General features: G+C 44.9%; 1 protein-coding gene across 3 annotated transcripts in view; it reads right to left on the reverse strand.

The window, feature by feature from the left end:
• Positions 1 to 930: 930 nt before the first annotated feature.
• The window catches only part of ECHDC1 (ethylmalonyl-CoA decarboxylase 1), a 48,578-nt gene continuing 33,254 nt past the window's right edge, over positions 931 to 16,254 (reverse strand). For 2 of the 3 annotated variants that reach the window (XM_029594534.1, XM_029594535.1), the window contains 2 exons: positions 13,014 to 13,094; positions 931 to 2,239 (listed from right to left, as the gene is read on the reverse strand). In XM_029594534.1, coding sequence (XP_029450394.1) covers positions 1,837 to 2,239; positions 13,014 to 13,094 — 484 coding nt within the window. In that variant the 3' untranslated portion in view covers positions 931 to 1,836. The remainder of the gene's footprint in view (positions 2,240 to 13,013; positions 13,095 to 16,254) is intronic. The other variant, XM_029594533.1, reaches the window with a different exon arrangement.

The raw sequence follows: 16,254 nt of genomic DNA on the forward strand, positions 1-16,254 counted from the left end.
ATTATAGACTCTTGCTCATAGTGCTTCTATACTTGACTTGAGCTGGAGACCTGCATTGCAGAAAAGGGAGCTTTGCTTGAGGAGCTCCTGCTCAGTTCAGCATGGACGGAGCCAGAGGGGGTCCCACTCAGAAGATGAATGACTCCCGCTTTTCATTAGCCTTCAAAGTTCTTCCATCCTCAAGCTCCTGTTCCTCTGGGACCTTGGTGACATCTGGCTGCACTCGAAACAATTTGCTGTGTTGTGGTCTGGTCCAAGACACACACAAATGTCATGCTCAGTTATGGATATCTTATAGACATACATGCAGTCTTTGAAGCTGTTAGCTGCAGTCCTTTTAGAACTGGATATGGTGATGAGAGGCTGCTTAGGCAGCATAATGAATTCAGATAGAAAAAAACCCACAAAGTACCAAAACCTTAGAGAGTACATGTCTTTGCAGGAACTCAGATAAAAAAAAACAAACAAACCTGAGGGGCTCATAAGGCAGCATCCACACTAGAGCAAAGGTTCTATGAACTAAGAGAGAAGGGTCCATTCAGCATGGTCTGATGACATCACTCATGGCTAATTCAGCCCTTCTTGTTAACGGAGAACATTGGTTACACTGGTTGGGATATACTTTGATCTAGTGGGTTTTTCCATATCTACATGAGTGATGGGGATGAGTCAACAACACTAGACCTGTACTGTACACTTATATAGATATGTATATGGCTAAGACGCTCCTTAGGGGAAGAGGAATAGCCTAGTGGTTAGAGCAGTGGGCTATTCGAGTTCCACTGTTGCTCCTTTTGACCCTGGACAAATCACTTTACCCTCCATTGCCTCAGGTACAAAAAACCTGAGGATAGGGAAATACCTACAGTACCTGAATGTAAACCGATGTGATATGTCAGATCGAATGTTGGTATATAAAAAAAAAAAAGGAGCTCTACCTGCCAGTTACAAAGCTCTCTGTCCCATCCTTCTTCAGAATTGAAAACAGTTTGAATGGAGGTTTACTTATTTTTTCAGCTAGAAAATTAGAGGGTAAGGCTAATTACTATAATAATAGGCAGCAATTATTTTGTGTTGCATCTCCTTTTAATGCTGCAACTGCACTTCCCTTTTAATTTACAGTGATTAAAAAATAAAGGAAAATTTGAACATTTTAAAAAGAATCTCAAGACACATGGAATCTTTCACCTTCAGGAAAATGGTGGTTCTGCTACTGTAAGCTGGGCTAGGAAACTATATTTCTACTTTAAATGCCCTATTTTTTTCCCCCACACCTTAGTGGCCTCTTGCTTGATAAACTATTCTTATTGCCACAATCAACAATTGGTTTATCCTCTTTTCCCTGGTTTCTGGAAAAGGCTGCACCAGACCCCCTTGGGCCTGTGCCAGCTGCTGAGGTGACAATTACAGTGCCACTGATGTTTCCCAGCAGGGTGCGAGAAGAGCAGTAATCACGGAAGGGGAGATTTCCTGTGCAGTTCAGCTACTGCAACAGCACCACCCAAAAATACACAATCTACAATTTTAAATGCCATCATCTGCTATTAGCTAATGTTGTCATGTTCAAAATTGCTTAAATGTGACAGCTGTTGTGCTGTCTGCCTCCCTTCATCCCCCCAATCTCTTCCCTCTAGTAACCAAACAAAATCCATTCCTGTTTCAGATCCATTCCTGTTGCATGTACCATTTTATTATGAGGCTGTCTCTAACCAATTCCCATTTAGAAATGTTGTGCTATTGCAAATGAACATGTGGTTCAGAGCAATATATGAATGTCTTTTACAGGCTCGCTTCTAAAAGGTCAACATCATCATTCGGACTGGAAGTGACTGTTGATTATTTGTGTTTTGTTCCTCGAGCCAGTGCCTGTAAATTGGCAGGCCCACCCCACAGCCTTCCAAACATGTCCTTCTCACTCTTTAAGGCATCCACCAGCAGTAGTTCCCTTCCTGATGTGACTACCTTTTTTATGCCTTGAACTACTTCAGCTGGGCCACTGGTATACTGGGACAGCCACTGCTGTGCTTCTTCTAAAGCTCTGTCTTCAGCTGGTGGTAATATGAAATCAATCAGTCCTATATTTATTGCTTTCGAAGAATCCATTCTGAGAGTACCACTCAGCACTTTAAGGGCTTGTTGGCTACCAATTATTTGAACTAGTCTTGCACCTCCACCCCAGCCAGGCACCAAGCCCATGTGTTTTTGAACAAAACAGATTTCACTTCCTGGTGTCATTAACCTGCAAGATAAAAGCAACAAGAATTTAAAGAATGTCTTAGCGTTAACAACTTTGGTAATTTTTAATAGAAAATGTCTAGGAGCATACATTTATAATGGCCATAGCAGGGTTGCCAGTTGTTTGAAAATCTACTGAAAGCTTAAAAAAGACAGAACACAAGACACATCCATATATAATTTCATGTCAGTAAAAATATCATGAGTAATGGGGCTTGTCTCCACGGCCGTAGGCTCAGGCTGTGTGAGGCTGCACTATTTGGGAGTTGGGGAGTTGGGGATGAATCTTGGCACAATAAGTCCAGCTGTGCACAAAATGGAAATGGTAAAATGTGTGTGTGAAAAAAAAAAAAGTCAGTAAAAATCTTTTTCATGAGTTGGCAACCATGTGTCATAAAAAAGTCAGTTATTTATTAAACCTTGTTTATGGGCAGTTTTAAAGTGAAAATTATTGTTTCTCCATCCCTTATTGCTTTACAAGTGAAAGGAGAGGACAAAGTTTAAACAAAGTTGGGTGCAGGGGCAAGACCTGTGCATTAGTGGCTTTATAGTACTGAATCTGGACTAGAAGTTATGGGACACAAGCTTAACACCCCTCCTTGCCCAAAAACCTTAGCAGGCTGTGATCTCTTTTATTGGAGCAACAAGAGATGCTGCAACACACGAGTGCTGGAGACTAGACAGGAAACTGGAAGACACAACCCCTGTGGTCGCCAGAGCTCCTACAGTGTGCCATCTATTTATTACTCCAATGAAACATGTCCCAACCTGCCAAGTTTCCAGTTTTATGGCCACTAGAACTCTGCATCCTTAATTCTGTGTGATGCTGAGTAGACAAGTCATTTTTAGCTCCCAGTGTGTCCGTTATCCAGTTTCAGTAGAGTAATAATAACAGCAGCGTTCATTTTCCTTTGCCTCTTGGGAATGGTACATGCCAAAGCTGGGCGTCAGGATGGTGCCAGCAGGCCATTCACCTCACTGATGCAGACAGGCTGGTTCCCCAAGGACCACGTTATTCACTGGCATCCTATCTGAACAAAAAGTGGTCATAAACCGCTGTCATGAAATGAATTATGACAAAACATCTGCACGAGAAGATAATTTGCTTCTTGAAATCAGAAAGCCTACTGCAGGATGAAACCCTGCGATATCCCTTACTATCACAGATTGTGGTGGCGCTAGCAGAGGTTCATAGGCCCAGGTGATGGCAAGCATTATATTCCCTTCGAAAGGGAACCCAAACACAACAAGAGCAAAATTATACTAGCACAAAGCCCTAAGTAAAAAATATCCTGATTCTTGCAATATTAGTGAAGAAGAAATAAAAAGATTTTATGAATGCAGTTTATATGGCTTAAAAGTTACAATCGTGGTGTTCGCCACATAATACAGGGTCAGGGTAACAAATGAAATAAAATGGTTTATGCTGCAGAAGACTCCAGGCATTCTGCTTTACAGGCAGTCTTCTTCACGTGCAAAAGGATGGGCAACATTACCTTCATCTTTGCTATTTTTTTACCATGCCCAGCACAGTGCCAGCAAGCACAGTGGTAGCACTTCTCCTGGCATGAATGGCAATGCCATACACTCAATCTGTGAGCTACTGCCAGGGTGGATAAATGCAGTGTTGCAGTTAGTCGCCGCCTCCCCCCCAAAAAAAAACAACTTCCAGAAAAATGCTTCATCTCTAGCTCCAAGGGCACAAAGACCAAGAGAGTTCTGAGGTAAGCCAATTTCAGGGACTGACAGAACACCTTGAGGACAAATTCCCCAATGCATTTACCTAAGTAAATCGGCCTGGCTGAAAACTGCCCTTCTTAAATGCTGCTAAAAGCATGTGCGGCTTTCCGTAGCCCCTACACTTTTAGCTGCATTAAAAGGTGTTCCTGTGGGTATGTTTAGGTGGGGGAATAAAATTGTGCAGCTGCTGGTGGATTTCCAACTCTGTGTGCACAATTCCCTCCCCCCCATCACAAAAAGCAGCTGCAAAGTACACGGACTTCTTTTAGCACATGTGGTTTGCAGCTGCTAATTTTCAACAGGAAAGGATACAGGTGGTTTCCCCTTTGAACTGTTGTGAAAAATGGACTTGTTTAAAGGTGCTCATGCAGTTGCAAGGCCACAGGCTACTAGAAAATTGCCTCTCCTTATGTCCCAGTGTGGTCAGATGGGAGAGAGGCAGGCTCAGGGCAGCTGGAGGTGGGAGGCTGGGAAACATAGAAACGACGACAGAAGAAGACCAAACGGCCCATCCAGTCTGCCCTGCAAGCTACGCACTTTATCTTTTTTTTTTTTTCCTTTTTCTCTCTCCCACAGTACCCTCCATCCCTAATTCCCCTCCACCCCACCACCAATGTAGAGAGCAGCGCCGGATCTGCATCCAAGTGAACATCCAGCTCAATTAGGGATAGCAACCGCTGCAACAAGCAGGCCACACTCCTGCCCCATACTCTTACCCACCCCTGTTTTTTTTGGAGATGGCAGCCCTCCATCCTTCCGCTCCGTGAAGGTGGAACACCAACCACTGGCATCCCGCTCCGGGAATGCCTCTGTGGCTACTGCCGCTCCGTGCAGTGTTTTGCTGCCTCCTCTTTATTCACGTCCTCTAGACTTGATGGATCCACAGTGTTTATCCCACGCACATGAGGGATTCATTTTTATTTTATGAATGTTGCAGAGAATGGATAAGGTACAAAGGAAAGGGGTAAAAGCAAATCATTGTGAAGCAGAATGCACAGTCCTGGATCAGGGTGGAGGTGAATAGGAAGGGAATCTTGGCCATCATACAGCAGCGATAGCTAGTGGCCAGACTCTGAGTGCATCCGAAGTGTGTACTGGCCAAGGAGCATCTAGCCCTGGCTAGGATCAAGGCATTCCATTGTCAAGGGTGAATGGGGATCTTTCTCCTGAGCTCTGTGCTTCCGCCCTCTTCCTGTCCCCTGCGCTGTGGTCTTCTCCCGTCCCCCATTAGCAGGAGGGGAGCAGTACCTCTTAACCATGTTTGCTATCTCCTATCTGCATTCTGACTTGTGTGGGGCCCCACACATTCCCATTTTGGATTGAAGCCAGCACAGGAAGTGGAGGAAGCAGCTAAGAAGCACTGCCAGTTGCATTGATGAAAAGCATTATGTGGTGGGAGTGGTGATGACGGCACTGGATGATCTGCCCCGGGCTCCACATTCTGGTAGGGTGGGAAACCCTGAGTAGCTGTGAATGAAGAATCAGGATGCCATAGCCCTGTACAGGATGGTTGTGATTAAACTAGAACCCCCAAAGAAGCAGCAGGAAACTCATAGGTTAAAAAACTAAATACATAAATATCACCCCCCGCCCCAGGCAAATCACTGTTACTCAACCTGCATCTCAGAACACTGTGCCTAATCTACCACTGGAAGGATAGAGCTGCTACCTTAAGGGTGAAAAATGCCAAGATTTCAGTGTGGGGTACCATGACCTCTCCCTTGCTCTACTACAAAGGCCAAGTGGCAATCACGTAAAAAAATTGCTGCAAATCACACGGGACCAGAGGGCACACGGGGAACTTGCACCTGGCATGCTAACATGATCGTGGAAGAGAAACATATCAGCCTAAGGTGCTAACATGAAAAGCCCCTGTATGGAATAATACTGCCAGTGGTTTGCTGTGCTGGCTCTAGGATACTTGCCGCTCTCTGGCTGATTTGCCAGTGACCTCAGCCCTGGCTATCTGTTGATGCTGCTGTGAGATCTGGCTCTCACAAACAGAGGGATGCTATGTAATGATGCTCAATATCAACCCACAAATGATTAGTTGGTGATGAGACCTCTAACTCAACCATCAAAAATACAAGCATTCTAATTGTAGTCTAGCATAATTTTACTAGGAAAAAATACAGAAATAGTTCCAAGTGTATTTGGCACCACCAACATATATAAAAAGACCATCCAAGGGCACCTTGACATACTGCATGTATATATATTACACTCTGTGAGCTCCAGAAGGAAGCTCTCTTTCACATAATGCAAGTATTAAGCGCATTAGCAGTAAGTTTGAGAAATTGGTTCGTTTGTGTCAGGGCACATGCAAAACAAACCCATTTGGTGGCAATATCCCATTGGATAGAAAATAAAAAACAGGGAAAAGGCACCTGCCTTGGGTGAATTTTGTATTCAAAAAGGTGGAAATCCAAATAAATAAGCCAGCTCTTGGGATGTGATTTTATCTACAGTATATACTCATATATAAGTCAAGGGTAGTTTTTGGGCTCCAAAATCAAGAATTTTCTGTCACCCGTGGATAAGTTGAGGGTAAAATCTAGGGGGCTAATGAAATAGTGAAATCATACTAAGAAACAAACCAATAACTTAAGAAAATCACTTTTATTTATTTTTGAAATGCAGAATAAAGTGTCTCATAAGAAACATTATCATTTAACAACTTAAGAAAATGTCTCTGCTGTATGAATCCTTGCCTCCCTCCCCCATGTCTGTCCCTGCTGTTTGAATCCTTATTTATTCAAATCCTTCCAAGTCTGATTCTTCATTGTTGGAATGATGATACATGATTCTTCATTGTTGGAATGATGATACATAAAGCCTTGTACAACATCGCGCCTCTCAAGCTAACATTCCAAATTCAACTACACACATCCATGAAACCGACCAGAAGCACTTATCAGAACAGACTAATCACCCAACCAGCTAAATCCGCGCTGAGAAAACGCGCCCTATCCACAGCGGGCCCGTCACTCTGGAACTCACTTCCCACAGACCTTCACCTTGAACCATGCCACTCCACATTTAAAAAGAAACTTAAGACTTGGTTATTTAAACAAGCATTCCCGCAGAGCTAAGAGCAGGTAGAAAGTCAGTCACTTATCATCCATCTACCCCAGCATATTTCACATAACTTGTTATCTTATTTACTGTTATTTTTCATGGATGTTTACTGTTAGTTATCTATTTATTTTTTTATTTATTTATTAATTGTTATTTCATCTATTTATTATTACTTCTTAATTGTTAACATTATTATATATATTTTCCTGTTATCTGGATTAACCATGTTCATTGTAAACCGCTAACTTGAAGCGATAGTTACTGTTCATTGTAAACCGGGGTGATATGTATATTATACAGGAACCTCCGGTATATAAACCCTTAAATAAATAAATAAATAAATAAAATAAATAAATGTCCGAATAAATCCTGGAACTGTTCCTTGGTGATGCCATCAGCGTAAATTTGTCTTCGCTGTCTCCATCTGTTGAACCATCATTCGATGCGGAATGGTCTTTGACTTCATAGAGGGCATCATCTTCTGATCCATTCATAACATTTCTAATGCCATATTTCAGGAATTACTTCTTGGCCATTTCTTGTGGAACTGACTCCCAGGCATCCTTTACCCATTTCACTACCAAATCATTGTCTGGTTTCATCAGGATCCTTCCTTTCGTTAATTCTACTGGACCAGAACACATCCATTGTTGTCACATATGCCGCAATTGGACCTTGAAAGGCTTGTTGAGACAGACATCTAATAGCTGGAGCATTGATATCAGACCTCCTGGAATCACTGCTAATGTGATCGCCATTTTCTTTGCATCATCCTTCACATCCTCTGTTATATGTGCGTGGGACATATCCCACACCAATAGTGATGGTCATTTTCTTAGCCTGGTCACCTACCCCACACATTGCACAGCCACAATTCTGTTCCCTCCTCATCCATCCAGCCTTTAGAATGAACCCGAACCGTTACGCCTGCTGTAATTTTTAGGTTCTCCAGCATCATTTTCCTCTTGAATATTACCACCGGATGCGGTTTTGTGCCATCTGTCAGGTAAGACAGGACCACCATGAAATGGATCTTTTCATGACTAGTTGTTTTTACAAGTATGGTCTTCTCACCAACGTCAGCTATAGTGCAATTGCCAGGCATATCAAATGTCATTGGCATTTCATCCATATTACCAATGCTATTCATATCGAAATGATTATTCTCTGACGAATAATGAATTTGTGGAACGAACAGATCTTTTCATCAAGCTCTTTAGGCAGTTTCTGTGAAATTTCTGTGCGCTGACGAAGGTACAATCCATATATGTTCATGAACTGCGAACACCAAACAAACAATGCTATGAATTCTTTCAGACCTTCGGTTGCTGAATATTTTTCCATGCCCAAGCTCCCCCCCCCCCCCCCCGCTCACCCACTTCAAGCAGAACACAAGGAGGCAGTCCCAGGGTCTGCGGGGCTAAGAAAAAGCCACTAGGCTGTAGTTATCGCCCCCCTCCCCCCCCAACCAAAGTATAGGGACAGTCGAAACTAAGAGCAAACTTCACGAGGAAGAAATCCAGAAACTCTCTGCCAAGAGACAGGCCCCTATAGAAACAGGATTTCTTTACCAATCTGGCAACCCAAAAGATACCAGGGCAGAGTCAGTCTGATCTTGGAACAGACTGCCCAACCAATTGGCCTAAGTATCAATACCCACATATACTTTCTCCAAGGAATCATGTTGTCCAGGAAGTGGAACAATTGCATAAACCAGGATCCCCCCTGCCTGCAAACAGGGTTATCCCTAAAAGGGGGAAGTACAGCTTGCAAGCCACCACAAGTGTTGCACCTCTGTTGAGGAGTCCCTCATCCCTAACTAAAGCAGCCTTGCATTATGGTGAGAAATTGAAAGTTATACCTGCCAACTGGGATACAAATGGACCAGAACCCTCCTCACTGAAGTAGGGTCCTGCATGCGAGAATGACTGGAAAGAGAAATCATCCGTGAAAACCACACTTTTTGCTCAGCAGGTATCAAAGGGCAATTCTCACATGGGAGAAACCTCTAATCTTCACTAGGGTACTGCCCAGAAGGCAAGACCCTGAGTACAAAGGGGACACCAAATCCTGAATAACTTCCTCATGAAATAGACCTCTTGTGCCTTAGATTGACCTAGAAAAGAGCACTAACGCCCGACTTGCTCTCGGATCCCATAGGGGAAACAGAGACCGACTGTCAGTCAGAGGTAATGAAATCTCTTTTTTGAGAAATGAAGAACGAGAGCCACCCCTTATAAGGGTGCACTACCTGGCATCCAAGGGAGAACCCATAAAGGTCACCTCTGAAAACAGAGTCATATTTCCCCTTTCTGAAGGAACAGGAAAGCAATGGGAATCAGTGCCTCCTGATCCCGAAAAACCTTCCTATTCTCCAGGAGAGAGTGGGTTACTATCACTGAGGTTCATAAGCAACCAAATCGGCTGCAGGTGACCGTCCAGAAAATGGAGTAGGCCACCAAAGTAATCTATAGATAAGCAAGAATGGTCCAATGATCGCTGCTGCCATTCCCCCCCCCCCCCCCCCAACATCTGCAAGTTCTGACCGGCAAGGAGGTGCATCGATTCAAAAGAATCAAGGCTCCAGTTTGGTGACAGTCCTGCAAGGGACGGAGCCCCAGCAGCTTCCCCCCAAGGGGATTCAATGTAAGCTAACATGAAAAGAGTTGAAAGACATACCTCTCTTTTGTGGGAGGGAAAGACTCCCAACACTACCTTCCTGGTATCCACACCCCTAGTGGTTTGACCAGGAATATAGTCTCAGTTCAGTCTGGTGGTAGTGGTGCACAACCTGTTGTGTTCACCATGAGGGAAACAAACCCACCTACACTAAAGGGCAACTGGAAGAATAGTGCCCTCCACTTTTAAAAGCACGATGACCAGTACTCATACAGTGGTACCGTGTCCTGCGGATGGCGGTGCACATATGCACCCCATTGCCGCACATGTAGATAGAATCCCACGGCACAGCAGGGACCAAGCCTCATCTGTTAGTCACCGGCTGTGCACTGCCAAACAGCAATCCAAGAGTGTGTGATGGCGTCTTTCTTGCTAGTGTTCCATTGCACCCTAAAGTGTGAAACAGACAAACACATACCTTGACATGACAAAAGCGGTCCCACTATCTCTAGCATGGCATCAACAGAGAGAATGCCGCCTGCCAGTGCCTGAGGCATTTGGAGGAGTACTCGACCCCCACCGTATCTATTCTCACAATACACACTCCTAATAGAGTCAGCATATACAGTGTGATGATGGCATCCCTAGTGCCACTGGGATTCTATGGCCATCCTCAGTGGTGGGTGGCATTGGCCCCATGCAACCCATGGTACCTGACAAAGCTCTAAGAGGCTGATCTCAGCCCTTGAAATGGGGTCGTGAATAATCCCTTTCTGTCGCATAACAGCAGAAGGGAAGCCCACGATAACTGATAGTGCCCATGGTGCTTTGCGGTGGTGCCTTGTGGCATCCAATCACATCTACCAGTGCTCATAGCGGCAACAGCACCCCCAGTATTCACAAGCGATGGTTTGCATCTATGGCACCAATGACTTCACAGCCAGGGCTCAGATTGCACTTGACCATGTCACAGGCACCCGGCATACTTGATGGCATGTTGTGCCAGGCATGGTGCCCCAGTTGCTTGCAGATACCACATGGTGTATATAGTGCCTATGACTGAAAATGTCTGAGGGTCAGCATCACTGAAGGATACTGGTGCCTGAAGGCGAAGGCCCTGCAGCAACTACATACCACATTAGTGCCCAAAGGAACAAATAACAGCTGGCGTCCTCGATGGTTCCTCTTGGCTCAGCTATGCACCTGAGAGCTTCAATGCTGCAGACTCAACAGGGTCCTTGCCAGTGTCTATAGCTGACACTAGCCTCAAAAGCAACTCCAGTACTCGGCAGCAACGATGGTGCTCGAAGCCCCATGGGGCTTCCAATGACCCATGGCACCCGACAGCCATACATCATCAGTGGCATACCTTGATGCCCCTCAGTGTCCCTTGTGGACACCGCAAAGGGGCTTGGTGGAGCCCCCAAAGCTCAATAGCCTCGATGGCACCGGACCATGGTGCACCCTGGAGGCCTCGGCACTCCAGGGTGCCTCAGGTCGATGGAGACCCCAGCACTCGATGGTGCCACAGCCGCCCCTGGCCCAAAGCCCCCATCGACCTAGGGCTTTAATGGCGCTCAAGGACTCTCAGGACCCTCGCGCCTCAGTGGTTCTCGGTCTCTAGGGTGACCAGGCTCTCAACTGCAATCCCAGAGCCCCTGGCGGCAACGGTGCTTGACATTGTCGAGAGCAGCCACAAACAGCATCGCTGGCAAACATACCTGATAGCCTCCATGGCACTCGATGGTGGCCCTGCACCTTGATGGAGACTCCAATGGCATCAAGAGCGCCCATGGTGTACAATGGCATTCCTGGTTCCTAACGCAGGCCGGACTGTGATGCTCGAGGTCAGTGCTGCTACTACACCGAATCAAGGCCCATGGCACTCAATGACACTTGGGTCAAGGCTGTTCCTCCGGTGCATCAAGAGCCCATGGCGTTCAATGGCCTCTGCAAATACCTACGACATGGACGGACTCCTTCCCCCACCCAGGACAATTAACATGCCGCTCGATGGTCCTTACGGGTCAAGGGTGGTCACGCACCTCGATGGTATCAAGGTGACCATGGCTCTCAATGGCAGTCTTGGTCCCCAAAGCAGTCCTGACAGCAATGCGTCAGACCATCAGTGTGCTGGCATGGGCCTGAACGGGCCACTGTTACCAGGCATGGCACCAAAGGTGCAGCAGCAATGCTTTTTGCTCAGGCTCCTGCTAAAACTCTCTTACAAGGAGTCTGTACTGCCAGCACTGGCAAGCCGGAGGGAAGGCTACGTCTTCCAGGGCTCCTGCTTGTGGAACTAATTCCTTAGAATGTGGGGTAGTCTTCAATCCCTTCACTTTCCAAGCCTCCATCGATGCCCATCGATTGTGAAGTGACATGGAACTCCTACCTGGGTAGAACTCAGGTGAATCCCCAGGCTCGGAGGCCTATATGGATCACCCACTGACTGCATTCTGCCAAAGACACAGACACAAAAACAGACTCTGCCAGGCTGCACATCGAGTAAGGCCCATCCTGTGGTGGGCAGAAAGTTGAAAGGAAGAAGAAAAAATAAAATATATAAAAAAAATTAAAAAACTACCGAAAGAAAAAGAAAAAAACTGCAGTTCCAGAAAGAAAATCACAACAAAAACTGTGAGGAGAGAGCAAAGCTGAATACCATGACCACACAGCTCCATGGGGGGAGGGGGGGGAGAGGGAAGAGACTAAGGGACTCTGCCTGGGGGCAGGGTATTAACTTCAGCTGCACAGGCTCAGTAGGGCATGTTTGAAAGCTCTAGAATCTTTGAGGTCAAAGTTAAGGGCCGGGCTCCATCCAATGATATCTCCCATATGTGAGGACTGCCATCCTGCTTGTCCTCTGAGAAATATATGCAGATAACAAGCTGCCGTGCACTACGCTGGCCAGTTTTAAAATAGTGTTTACACGCATAACTGTTAGCCTCGCCCAGGAGCCTCCATGCCCTGCTCCTTTTCCACCCTCCTTTTTGTTTAGCTCGCGCACATGCGTGTAGTTAGTGGCTTTTAAAATCCGCGTCATTCATGCTTAGCCCACATGTTTAGCGCGAGCAACACTTTTAAAATAGGCCCCAAAGTCTGAATCACAATAAAGAAATCACTATCCTGAAAATGCTTGTGAATTTTTTTTTTTTTTAATAATTACTAAAAATGCCTATGAGGTGATTCATAGTGGACCTCTAAGGACTACGAATTCCACAACCTGGGTGCATTACCAGCTAAACGTTGCACGACAGTCTGGCGGGCACCCCTACAAAATTCTGTAAACTATGGTGGTCAAACAGCTAAGGTTAGATTGCAGGCAACAGTCATAATCTCACCTGAAATCACAGGCCGTGCTGAGCTCCGCTCCTCCACCCAGTGCTTTTCCTTGCACTAGCGCCACACTGATCAAGGGCAGCCTACATAGGACAATGACAAAAGAAAACCTGTCCTGAAAGCTTTCGGGTTTTACAAGCACAACAGAAAACAGTCAGCGCTACACATATATCTGGTGTGCCACCCCCAGTGGTCCTCTTTCCCATCCCCCTTCTCCTGCCAGCAGGGGACGCAGTGCCACTCCACCCTGAAGTTTGAATACACAGGGAGAGGCAGAAAAGTACTATATCAGAAGCCTGGCTAGGAGTTAGCTATCCTGTGCCTCATCTGAGTACTCATACTCTGGGGCCGATGCAATAAAAGTGCGTAGAAAATGGGCACTCGTATTGAGTGCCTGTTTTCCTAATGTGTGCCCATCCACCTCTCCTGGGTGCCGTGCTACAAAGGACTCGCTAGGGATCAACTGTGCGTCCCTTGTGCATCATTGGCATTGGGCGCCCAGGAGGCATAGCTGTGCGTGAGTTAGAAAAACGGACACTCAATTTGCGAACGTCTATTTTCCTAATCCACACACAACCACGGGTTAGGAAAATGTTTGCTGGCAAATTGAGCAGAAAAGTAGTATTTATTTATTTTTTTTGTTGTTGATGGTTTGGGGCTCGTCAAGACTTAACGCCAGCTCTAGGGCTGGTGTTAATTTTTGCGGGTTAAAAAGTGCACATTGGACATACGGTGATTTTTTGCATTGGGGGTACGAGCTGTAAGCCTCATCACCAAGGTATTTACATGTGATGAGTGGTATTAGCTACACAGTGGTTTGTACATGCATTTTTTATATGCTAATCCCATTATTGTATCGGGAGTTATTCTAGTGCGTCCAAAACGCTCGTCAAGCTGGGCGCTAGGCTGAGTGCTGCACTATATTGCATCGGCCTGTCTGTGTTAAGACCCTACCCATCATTGTACCCTAGAAAGATGTTTATTTAATTTTTTTTTTTTTACTGTTAACATGAACTAGAGGCAGAGGGAAATTTCAAGGGAAACAAGTTGCTTTTTTGTATCTCATCTTCTCAGCGTTTTGCAGTGTACTTTGCCGAGACACCCTGGCAGAACATTTTTGGATTATAAATTTATTTTTATATGCAAGTTCTTCTTCCAGATATGAAGCCTACTGCCATTCCCTCATACATTTACAGTTTTTTTGTTTGTTTTTTTACATGGCCCTCTACACCAAGGCCCCACCCTCTCACTGGCAACATCTCAGCACTAAGTTTTCAACTTTCTCATAGAACCTAGGGGAGTCTCAGGAAAGAGGACAGCAGAAAATGCTCTCTGACACACTGTACCCATGCCCAAAGTGAGTTAATTATCTGCTGTGCCATCAACTTCGTTTAGCTAGAATCTTTGCACTACGACACATTCGCTGTCCACTCTGCAAAACTCACAGAGAATCATAGAGTCTGAGGCTTGTACATTTAAAGCTACTGGTATTTTCTTTGAAAGGGGGCATTTTTAAACTTTTTTGTTCTTCTTTGAATCAAGGATTTTTTGTGAAGCAGGAGAGAAAAAAAAACCTTTCTTTTAGGTAAAAAAACCCAAAACAAACTAGGAAGCATATAAAAAAAAAAAAAGGCAGCTAAAATGACAGAAGAGAGCTGCACTGTGCCCTAGTTCGGAACACTGCATCACTTCACAAACAGCGGCACAAATAAATAAAAAACAACAACAAAAAAACCACAAGAGGCCACCAATGAAGAGTGGGTGACTCGCCAGAATGATGGCTATTGACACAATACCCTTATTAAATAAACATACACATGCTTACTGTGACTCCTACATCGCTCTAAGCTTCAACAGCAAGAGGTAATGGAAAAAAGGATTTGCACTCATAAAGAGGGGAGTAGCTGGCTTGTTACGGCGGTTACTACCCCAAACCAAATATGCCTGATACTTCACTTTCAATGCATATACAGCATAGCTCTCTGCTTCAATGACAGGGGAGAAGAATAACTGATACTTCACACATCCAGCAGAGCTCTCTGCTACAACGGCAAAGGAGAAGAAAAAGGGTTCGCACTCAAAACGCGGGGAGTAGCTGGCTTGTTACGGCAGTTACTACCCCAAACCAAATGTGCCTGATACTTCACTTTCCATGCATATCCAGCATGGTTCTCTGCTGCATCGGCATGGGAGAAAGACTGATACATCACGCATTTCCAGCATAGCTCTCTGCTTCAACGGCAGGGGAAAAAAAAAAAAAACAAAAACAAAAAACTGATGCTTCACGCATATCCTGCATAGCTTCAACGACAGGGGTGAAGAAAAAAAAGGATTCGCAATCACAAAGCGAGGAGTAGCTGGCTTGTTACGGCGGTTACTACCCCAACCAAATGTGCCTGATACTTCACTTTCAATGCATATCCAGCATGGCTCTCTGCTTCTACAGCAGGGGAGAAGAAAAAAAAAACCAACAAGAGCTGTACAACATAGTCTAGGTAAAACAAATAAGCATGGGTGTAGCTTGCTTATCGCGGCGGTTACTGCCCCTACTACCCCTAACTAATCAAGCTAGATATTTCACTTGCATGCAGCTCCATCACTGCTCTCTACATTAATGGTGGGGGTGGAAGGGGAATAGAACAAGGAGCTAAGAGTAACAGATAAGAATGAGAGAAAAAATGTGTGAGGCTTGCTGGGCAGACTGGATGGGCCATTCGGTCTTCTTCTGCCGTCATTTCTATGTTTCTATGTTTCTATATGTAAACCTTTAATTGAAAAAACAAAAGAAGCAAAGAAATTGGATGTAGCATCTTAATGTATAAGAGTTGAGAAAATAAAGAAAACCAAGAAGATTTGCAGTGGCTTTGCTCAAGTGGTACAAATCCTTTTCACTCAGACAGTTTATGCTGGGACAAGAGGTGGCAAAACAAAAGCACTGCAAAAAAGCTGGAGCCGTTTGTGTTATGTTATTCGTATGAGATTTCTGATATAAATGTTCGTGGGTTTTGCTGCAACACCTATATGATTTATTGTGGCGTTATATTTTTAAGTGCATACAAAAAACTTTGAAAAAAATCATTTACATTAGAGCACTTGATTTTGGGATGAATAATTGAGAAGATCAGGTTGTCTACTCTAGCTCCAATGTTTCCATGAGTTAGACCAAAAATTTTTCCCAGCTTGCTGATATCCCTTTACATTCATTGGTGATATTTTTGTGCAATTAGTAATTTAATGTTTACT

Source organism: Rhinatrema bivittatum, chromosome 3 (assembly GCF_901001135.1).
Source record: "Rhinatrema bivittatum chromosome 3, aRhiBiv1.1, whole genome shotgun sequence".
NCBI lineage: Eukaryota > Metazoa > Chordata > Amphibia > Gymnophiona > Rhinatrematidae > Rhinatrema > Rhinatrema bivittatum.